General features: G+C 34.3%; 1 protein-coding gene across 1 annotated transcript in view; it reads right to left on the bottom strand.

Annotated features, from left to right (window-relative positions):
* Window positions 1-4,643, bottom strand: part of LOC127840982 (structural maintenance of chromosomes protein 3-like) — an 85,237-nt gene extending 80,594 nt beyond the window's left edge. Inside the window, exon 1 of the mRNA XM_052369455.1 lies at window positions 4,494-4,643. Within this exon, the coding sequence (XP_052225415.1) occupies window positions 4,494-4,508 (15 nt within the window). The 5' untranslated portion in view covers window positions 4,509-4,643. The remainder of the gene's footprint in view (window positions 1-4,493) is intronic.
* Window positions 4,644-11,400: the final 6,757 nt, after the last annotated feature.

Raw genomic sequence — 11,400 nt, 5'->3', positions numbered from 1 at the left:
GAAAGAAAAACACAAAAACGGACAATTCAGAATCTGATCAAATTATAACATTTTTGAAAAAAAAATATTCAAGTGCAAATGAAGAAAATTGATGACAAATTTGATTGACATGTCAAACGTCTATGAGCAGTACGAACAATATGACGAAGAGTGTGACGATACTCGTCAGCCTTCGTGTAGCACGATCAGAACAACAATATTGTCGACGACAGTAGGTTTTTGTCCCTTGCTAAGCGTTACAAAGAGCAGGAGGTAACTGACATAGCAATTGATGAAAATTTAGCGACCACTATTACAGACCTTTTCAGAAAAGGCATTGACGAAGAACAATATAATACTATTTTGAAAGATACAGAAACTTGTTCGGGGCTCACAGTAGTTTGTTTCAATCAACTGGTTTGGGACTTGTTGTCACCAAGTACTAGAATAAATGATAAAAAGTTACAAAACATCGAAACGAAAGTGGTGAAATTGGCTACATGTAGTCAATGAGGTTGCTATTTTGGAAAAAAACTCTACATGAAAAAGGAGAGGACATTTCCTTTGTCATCGATAAATTGAATGACTCTTTAGCGTTGTTGGGACGTGCAAACAGGCAGATAAATCTAACTAGAAATCTAACTAAAACCTGAACTGCGTTTCGAGTTTGCCCATCTGTGTAACCACTCAATTCCATTTGCGGGCCAGTTGTTCGGAGACGACGTCTCGAAAGCCCCTAAGGACATTGAAAATGCGGCTAAAATTGGGAACAAAATGCAGTATTGCTCGTTCCGAGGGAACAGCTTCTGTGGCGGCTGTGCAGGATTTTGCGGCCGGTTCAGGTTAGCGCTTACGAGGGGCTATGCGAGGACATGGCTATTTCCAAAGGGCACCTGCAGTTTACACAAAAAACTATCAGAGGAGGGTTGTGATGAGCAATCCCTCGAGCCAGTAAATAGTCAGGTACGTTTGTTTTCTGCTGGTCAAATAAAATCATGTTTAACTTAATGGGAAAAGTTGACATCTGACCGAACAATATTGCAAATGGTAGAATGTCTAAAAATTTATTTTGTTCAAAATTTACCTCCAAAGCATTAACAAATATCTACACAGGTTTTCAATGCTAAAGAAACTGAAAACAATTGACAGCATTGTAACTGAAATGCTAGCTCAAACTGATATAAAACATGTAGAGTTTGACGAACATCAATTAAATTCACCTATCTCCATGCGTGAAAAGAATAATGGAGAATTTAGATTGATATTGAAGTTAAAAAGTCTAAATATGCATATTCCTTACAGGCATTTTAAAATGGATACGTTCGAAATTGCTTTGACTATGATCACAAAAGGGATGTATATGTGCAGTATTGAGCTTCGTCATGTATATTATTCTGTGCCAATTGCCAAGAAACATAGAAAATATCTCAGGTTTGTCTGGAATGACAAAATTTATCAGTATACATGTTGTTCAAATGGGTTGTCTTGCATTCCCATAAATTTTACCAGACTTCTCAAACCAGTTTATGCAAAGCTCAGAACAGAAACATAAATATGTACAGGATTCATTAATGATAATCTTTTAGGTGCTAACTTCATAACTGAATGTTGCAATTCATTCACCAAAGACTGTTTATTGTTGCAGAGCTTGTATCCCATTTTGTTGTAATTTTACAGATTGTAATTTTCATCAAGTTTAGTTAAAAGAAGCTGGGAGGAAGGTTGGCATTTAACGCCTCCTCAAATCCAGTTTCTCATACAATTACAATCAAACATCGACTTAAAACAAGGTAAAACTCATTTAATTGTTAAATTATGAAGCAGCATTGAACGAATATATAAGAGTATAATAATTATGTCATATATATTTTATATGTTTAATGACTTACTTTAATGTGCACGTTTGACGATGAGTTCATTATTTCCAAATGTCAATAGTTCATTATTTCCAAATGTCAATTGTTCCATACCATTGTGCAGTGATCTGTATTTGTATCTCTGTAAAATGCTCGTGTTTTGTTTTGGTTTAATGGAAGCTCAGCAGGTTAAAAGTTCTTTCATATATGATGGCACCAAAATCATTGTAACAAAATAATCAATTCATGGCAGGAATGAGAACATTCATCAATTGTAAGTAATTGATGACGCAAAGGCAAAGCATTTTATTATAATTCGGACAATGCTCAATTTGGACAATGTCAACTGGCAGACTATTGCAAGTTTTATCCGTATAAGAGCGTTCTAATTCTTACTTACCGTTTTAATTTATATCGTAACCATAGGCTGATTATCCGACGTTAATACGCACTGACACGTTTCATCTCGTTTTAAACCGTAACAATACGTATTACTACTGTCACTGTATGGTCCAGTCCCGACATTATCCTTTGGATGTACGTCAAAATCGGTAGTCACAAAGTTTGAAATCTTTATCTTTATCGGATAACGGAAATGTGCATAGCCGGCGTCATACCTGATTTATTCAATCCGTAGTGAAACCGGCGGGGAGGTCTTTAAATATGTAACATATTCAAAATGTGGTCTTCCGAGAAGAATGTTTAAATCATGCCGCATTGCCACCTATTGCACACACATAGGGGTCACATAGGGGTTAACATAAATGCCACAGCTCAGTTCAGTAATAATCGATGTTGAAAATTTGAGGGTCGTCCTATAAAAAGATTGTTCAAAATCTGTCAAGCAGCAATATTATGTTTGACAAACGCGACATACTAACGGACGAACAGACAATGGCAAATGACCCACCCCTGCCATTTGAAACGGATGCAAACATAATTTATTCTCTGGAAAAAAAACACAAAGCCATTATTTGTTATTTGTATTTGTAACGTCGAACAAATTTTCAAATCATGCCACGGGTATCAACAATGACCTCATCATTTAAGATGGTTCCATCTTTATTTCCACCTAAAATTGTGCATACCCATCTTTGAACAACACATAAAGACATAAAGAAAGGAGACATATTTTGTCGGCAGCAAACGCACAGCAAACGGTAAACACAATGACGAATTGGTTTTATAAGATTTGAAACAAATAAAAGCAATTATGAAGACACACAAGCGGGGTAAACGACATTTATGATATGCGCGTGCTGGGATGTTTCAATTTCGGCGCTTTAAAAAAAACTTAAAACATGAGGAAATGACAAAGGTCGTATCGGCGGGTATCAGTATTCTTGTCGATCTGATTTGTTGTCGCTTTTGTGCCTTTCAAACCGGCAAACTCTCAACGACGTAGAAATCAACCAATATAATATTTGTAGCCATCGGGCTCTATTTAAGTGCTGGCTATGCTGTCAGTTAACATAGTTACACTTAATACAAGGTATTTCTATTGACATGTTGTGAACACTAACTAAGTACCCTTTATAAACTTTAAATAAACGTCCGGAACTCATATTTTTCACGTAAAACGAATTCGATACTAAATAACTAAAACAAGCAAAGCAGACAGTCTGCTCAGCGCTCAAGCAAATTTTGTTTGAAGGAAACTGTAAACGACGGACATATTAAAACATGATACACGACACACAACGCGAAACAGCATAAGCTCACCATAAACACTCCGGCTTCAACACTGATCAAATAGTGTCCGCGACATGTATTTTTAAGATAAAGAACTACACATTGTGCCACATTTTATCACATCAAAGTTGTTGACAGTAATATATGAACCGGAAAGAATTCTTAAAGAAGCAACTTCCTTTTACATATTGTTATATTCAGAACAACACACAATCAACTATGATCTCAAAGATGAGTTTAAATATGATGACATTTTAGAGGGCATTCTTTCCTTTCAAGAGGAGCAGAAGCTCTGATGGATTCTCTGCATTTTATTGGAAGAAAATGGGTTTCTGCGTGGTTAGAAGCACTAATTATTCATATAATATATAGGTTCACTCTCAATTACTCAAAAGTAGGGAATTATTAAATGTATCCTAAAGGAGGGAAAGTCTAAACAATTAAAAAAATTGAGATATATTTGCTTTTTAACACATTCTATAAATAAGCATCAGGAACGATAGTTAACAGACTTAAGTCAGTCTTGAACAAATAAGTAAATAATGACCAAACTGGTTTCATTAAAGGCAGGTACATGGGAGATAATACACGATTATAATATGCTATTATGAGTTATACTGCGTGCAACGATATTCCTGGCCTACCGATTGTCAGGGTGCTGTTCGTCCTGATTATTGCACCTAATCTGATCTATGGTTGAATACCTGCGGGTATCTTTTGCATGCTTCAGTTGATCGAATGTGGAATTTTTGCATATGTTTCTCTCAATATAGTGTATACAGTTTGTATGGGTTGAGGAGGGATGAGAAATAGGGCATTTGGTGCAAGAACCAGTGCCAGTGGCTTGCAGTGGCTGACCATGACAATGACCGAGCATCTGACAGTAAATCTGACAGTCACATATCACACATAAGAGCTAATGCAACCAATGGATACTATTGTTAATCTTTAAAAACTTTAACTTGCCTGTTTAATATACATATTATTGCTAGGCTTCGTCGTTTATTAAAGGAAAGGCTTCAATTCATAATTCGGTCTTTTGTTTATGTTTTTATAAATTAAAATGGCGGAAAATCGGCGGCAAATTCTTACATCCATAAAATTATTTAATTATTTGTTTATATCGCATTGTTTTAGCACATTGGTCAACTTATTTGAATTTCAATCTTATACAAATATCATTTATTTAACCATGATTTTGCTTATTAAGTGAAAATTACTGGATGTCTACTATTAAATAATTACAACTCGTATTGAACGTAAGCGATTTACCACAGTTTGGAAGGTTATTTTACACTAAATCTAAATCCCATAGAGAATCATGAAAGGGCTAACTTATATGTTATTTTTTCCTGCCGTTTCATTATTTCAGTCTGTGCGAGCTAAGTATCAATTTATAGGTGAAACTGTCCTTTTCCACAAATTGGTATGTCATGCAACTTCTGAGAAAATTCAAATCACCGAGATACAAGAACCCTCGGAACACCAGGGTTTCGGCAGTGAGATTTCGAGAAAGCACAACTCTTCAATCAAATTTCCCCAAACGTTCATCTTCAACGTCGCCCCCAATAAAATGCATCCAAAATATTGCAGAAACACATAGGATACAGGGAATAACAAAGGTGTGAGCGCGACCGCTAAATGGCTATTAAATCAGAGGAGAAAATGAACTCTTTAAAAAATGAACACAAATCAAAAGTGTTTCTATAAGTAACTGTCGAAAACATATATTTTCACGTAAAACTAATACGAGACTAAATAACTAAGAAAATCCAGACGCATCTATTAAAAGAAACAAGAGAATCATGATAGCCATATATCGCTCACACCTGAATTACATTGAGATCTTACTTAAGGAGAATCTTTTACTATCCACAGTAACAATAAAGTTACTCCCTTACGGGGCCCATTAATTTGAACCATGGTCAAGATTAGACAAAATTTTGTAAACCTCTACTATATAATGTAGTTTGTTGTAATGCGTTTGATAATAACTTTTCATTAAGTACCTTAAATGAAAACATTTCACGTCACAGCGGGGCCAATTTTGACGACATCGTTATGATTTAAACAAATTTGGCAAAGAGCCACCATATGAGGTTACATGACAACGAAAACAACGTCTAGAACGGGGCGATCTCTTGATCGGAGGAGGATAAATACGACCTAAGCTTAAGGATTTTAGTGACTAGGATAATTTGAAACCCGATTGCATAAACGGGATAAATGATGCCTTGTTCATTGGTTTTATTGCTGTGCGACATTTCACACGGATCCTTATTTGTGAATACCGATGTCATGCAACGGCTTAAATAATGCAGCGCTTAATTGGTTTAATTGCCATGCAATATTGGACACATATCCTTATTTATGAAAACAAGTAACCACAGGACAAGGCCCATTTTGATCCGTCGGACATCATATGGACACATTTGATCGATGACCACTATATCGATGTTAAATATTAGACCAATGGACCAGTTTATACCCCAGGCATGATTGAACATCATTTGAACAATACCGTCGACGATTACTTTACAATTTTACATAACACATATAACATATCTGAACCTTACGGTTTTGGCGAAGAAGACTCGTTCAGTTTCCAATATAAAAATATTATTTTAACACGTGTTATCTACATTTGCATCGGACCGGAACGTTTAGAACAACTTTGAAAGCGGCTTAATTTTTGTGAATGTTTGAGGAAATATGCTCATTGATTAAGGAAATGTCGTTTGGAGAAAAGTGTTAACGACGGACATATAACAATATAATGTACGACAAACACGGGGCAACATTAGCCAATAATAAACACTTCGTGAGCTAAAACACTGATCAAATATTGTAAGCGACATGTGTTTCAAAGATACAGTACTACACATTGTGACACATTTGATCATGAATAACTTGTATGTTTTAAAGATATGATTGAAATAAGGACTTCTTTGCAACGAACACAATATCACAGTATTTTTTTTAAATAGAAAATTCATTGTTTTCGATGCATGATCAAATATCAATTTAAATCATAGTTATAGAAAACTGTTTTACGCCACTTTTCAAAATATTAACTTTAACTTTTCGTGATCATACATTGAAAGCAAGAAATATCATCTACACATTTTATTGTCACTAAATTATGTTTACCATGGGAAAGATTGGCTCCAGAATAAAAACAAAAACAACAACATCATACGTCACTTATAAAATTCCTCGAATGAAGTATGGAAAGAGGCGATAACTTCATGTGATGACGGTAAATACGACCAAAACTTAATGATGGCATTATAATTTGAAACCCGATTACATAAACGAGTTAAATGATGCCTCGTTTAATTACCGTTCGATATTGGACACGTATCTTTATCTATGAAAACCGAAGTCATGTTAGGGTTTTAAGACACATTCGGTTCATTGGTTTGATTGCCGTGCAATATTTACACGAGTCCTTATTTACGAATACCGACGTCATATATATAACGGTTTAAATAATGCCGCGTTTCAACTGTTTAATTTCCGTGCGATATTGGACACGAATTTTTATCTATGAATACGAGTATAAATGCCATGGTCAGTAAAAAAAGGAAATCATTTTTGATTTAACGTGGGCTCCGACAACGTTTTGAGGATTGATTTAAATGATCACATCGTTTATTTTTCGTCAAGGAAGTTTATAATAATGACAGTTTAGGCAACCGGTATAAGGAACACATTATTACTTACACCATTACTATGCCAATTCCCCGTTTAGTTTGGGACTTGTTTACTTAAATCGCCATTTCTCAGAACAAGGTGTCGCATTATTTTTTTTATGCCTATTCTATCCGTTTATATTAAACGAGATTCTCTTGTAGAGTTTCATAGCGTCGGGATCTTTTATAAGGACAGTAGTGCTGCCAAATAGTGGTTATAAAGGAAATATGTATTGATGCTTCGGCATATATATAGAGAATAATATAGAGAGGTTGACGCATAAGCATAAATGTGCAGAGGTCTACCGATAATTATTAAAGCAATCCCTTCGACAGTCAACCGTCGAAAAAATTCTAATTGCTGCATAAATAATAATGACAAATGAAGCTGCAAAAAAGTTATCAGCAATATGATAAAAAGTAATTTGCTAACATTAATGCCATATTTAATTTGGTTAAAACGTGTGGTCAAGTATGTGGCAAGACCCCAACGGTCGTTTGCCTTAATCTCAAGTGGTCCATGAACCTTTTCTATGTAGTTTCGCCTCTGTAGTTCCGCAGAAATCTAAGCTATTCTTCGTTGCTCCTACTTTTTAGCATTCTTTTTAGCGTGCTAACAACCTTGCTTCTTCAGCTATGATGACTTTATTGAATCCTTTGGCATACAATTCAATACGCAAACGTGACGTGGTGAATTGTGTTTTACGGATGTAGACTACCGCTGATTCGTGTTCTTTCTTACATTTTACATATCCTATCTTTTTATTGATTAAATCAAGTCGGCTTGGAATGCTCAATTGGAAAAAGTGTGATTATGATGGCATCCTTTTTCCAAAATGTTGAATTTATTTTTTGTCAAAGTTATTGCTGTTAGATTGTCTATATAAATGAGTATTGTGTGACCTAAACTAACTTTGGGTTAAAATAAACTATCATCTGCAAATTAAAACAATGAATGAGAAAGTGGATTTGGGAACTTCTTGGCAAAAACGTCAACGACATTAAATGCATTAAAGGCATACATTTCAATATTGGTAAATGGAATTAATGCATTTCAAACAATGCCCTACCCAATTATCACCGAATCAGGGCTGAATTGCCTACGGACTTAATAGCAAAGGAGCAAATGGGGAGTAAGTTGGTCCTTTTTCCAAGTTCCTTATTCCTTATTCAAATATGGAATAAGGATCAGTTCCTCATTCCACATTCAAGCTTAACATATTTCGTAAGTAAATCAAAACAAAATTACTCGAACGCATTTAGTTTATGTATTACGTTACATATTAATGTGTCTTCTTCGCGCTTGCATAGTATTTGTTTTTTAAAACCGAACTGGCATTTTCTACTTCGAATACTAACTTCACATCAACATAACCTAAATTACATAACATTATTTTACATTTATGTGATACAAAAAATGCAATCTAGTTTAAGTCAACATGTTCATTTTTGTTAAAGTTCAGTTCTCATTTTGTATTTTTGCCTTATTATGTAGAGGAAAGCCTGAGGCCGACACAAGGAGTACTTTATAGAGGTCTTTTTTTGCCAAGAAATTCCGGAACAGGTAAAACTGGCTAATGGTCACAGTTTATTATTATAATCACACACTCAACTAAACATGTTTATGATGTTGAAGGTGACTTAAAAAATCAGGTTTGGGGTCACTCGCGCCCTTGCCATTATGTTAGTCATCAATCATCATGCAACTTGCAACGATTATTTCGCGTCCTGGCACGTAATGCGTTGGTTTTGTTGGTAGTGGATGTTTGCTTTTGTTTGCGACGCTCACATTTACCTCATATTCCACAGTTTGTTTAATTTTTGGAATGTGGCTGGGTCCCTAACAAACGCTTCAAAATTAAGAATAAAAGTGTTTTAAGTATTTTATTTACTAAGATTCAACTTTTAAGTTCCAATTTCGGAAAACTATATACTTTCTCCATTGGGAATGTGGCCGTATACAGGTCCCAAATTTCAACGAAAAAACAACAACAATAACACTGTATGCTAATTGCTTGGTTACTTTTGACCTGTGTAAGGTTAGTATTACGTGCTGGAAACAGTCACTGACAGCTAGACACCCTCCGACATCCAGATATCATCCGACAATCTTCATCAAGACCATTAGTAAGAATATTTTAATATTTAATGAATTGACTCACACAAGTAGTTTTTGCCTACACATATTCATTAGACAAGTAATTTTATTGATAAGTTATTTAATTTTTTATTTGTTCTTTTAAACTTGCATTACATATTCCAATGGTGAGCTTGTTAAACCTAAAGATCCACCATCCTCAGATTGTTATCTACCTTTCTACCATCTGAGCAAACTGATTGAAGGAATTACTAGAGCAGCATCGACATACACTTACTAAAATAAAGGTTAAGGTTGCTATGGTGGTGTAGAGAATCACTAAAGGGCAAAAGTCTTTCCTCCACATTTCTTGACAAGCGTCATTCAGATGTGTTTTTATGAAAAAGGCTAATCACAAAGGGGCAAATGTTAAAATATTAATGACTCAAGTAATAACCTTGTAACACTTTACAATGTCTTCACAAAATGTGTTGCTTTTCTTCAAGAGATATAAAAGACAAGCGGAAACATTTGTAAGTAAATTGATAAATACATTCATTACGTACTTAATACAATAAAGCACACACACAAACTGTTTACGGTAGATTCATTGCTGAATTCATAATATATATATTCAATAATAGAACGTATTTGTTGAACTAAAATACAAATTGTCGTTATCATTTTGTTCTGTTATTTACAATATTGATATCTGCGAATTTGATTGGTTTTTAGTGTCTTTACATTAACGAACACTAAATTATTTCCTTTTATTAATACCACATTAATTGATGTTTGATTTGAAGTAAAATATGCATAATATGCAAAACTCTTGCTTTCATTTTTTTAGTGTGTCTTTTACAATTATTTAGTGTGATTTTAAATAAAAGGATGCCTTAACATTTCTAGCAATTAACGTGTTTTAATCTTCCGTTTTCATTAGCAAGAGACCTTAGAAACTTGGTAGTGCTTATAAAAACGTTGACTGGTTTGCAGGTTATTATATTTACCACATGATAAATATAATTCCTAACTAGAGACATAGAATAAACATGCTATGTTATTTGTTTTTGTAATTGACACAAACATTGAAGTATCATTACCATTATTACACTTTTGGCTTAGAAGGATTTTTTCACGTTTGGTACATTGACGAAAATTGAAAGAAAAAGGTTTTATATTTGCAACTGTCCGTTGAAGTTAAGTTATTTGCGAGGAAACAGTAATACTAAACATTTACTATTCCTCGAAATTTCCATATACTATACTTTTATTCCAAGAGTCAGTGGTTCGAGCCCTACTGAGAATACTTTTATTTTCTTTCATTTATTTTATTCTTGTTTTTTACTTGAGAAACTTAGTTCCAATGTTTACATTTATCAATTTAAAACATTTAATGACAAACTTCATTAGATGCCAAAATCTGTGAAAAGGTTCCTTTAACTGTTTTGTATTTTAGGCAGATGATTCTATTTCAAATGAAAATCTCCTCTACTTAATGGTAGGAATATACATAAACAGCTTAAACTAAGGAACCTAACACATTGAATTCATAAACATTTCATAGTGTTTTTATTGTTTCATAGGCGCATAAATTCATTCGACGCAATCACCAGAACCTCTAGAATGTCAGTTATCAGCTATTTGACAAGAATACAATTTTAAAGCCTCATAAACACTCGAAATAAATTTAATAAAATAAAGTCAACTCATGAACAATCAGTGTTCTTTGTAGCAAAACCCACAATTTCTACGCTAGATGTGGCATGAACACATAGATTTAACAATGCTCGTTTTTATTTTTTATGTGAACATATTTTCCATGTGAATTTCTCACGACGTTATACGATCATTTACGAGCGACTTAGGCTTTGGGTAGCGTGGGAAGCACGACGTATTTCTCATGATCTATAAAACTACTACCAGGATCAAGGTCGTGTTCATGTATACTTGTTGGCGTCTTGGTATTCGACAAAGTAAATGGTCAAGTATGTGCCAATGAATTACAATGAAGAGAAATGGCATCATAATTGTCCGCCCTGAAGATGTTGTTAAAAACTGACAGACCATCTTATATTAATAACACTATTTCATCAGGAAG

This window comes from Dreissena polymorpha, chromosome 8, assembly GCF_020536995.1.
Source record: "Dreissena polymorpha isolate Duluth1 chromosome 8, UMN_Dpol_1.0, whole genome shotgun sequence".
Lineage (NCBI taxonomy): Eukaryota > Metazoa > Mollusca > Bivalvia > Myida > Dreissenidae > Dreissena > Dreissena polymorpha.
The sequence above is the reverse complement of the archived record's forward strand: the minus strand, read 5'-3'. Positions and strand labels throughout refer to the sequence as shown.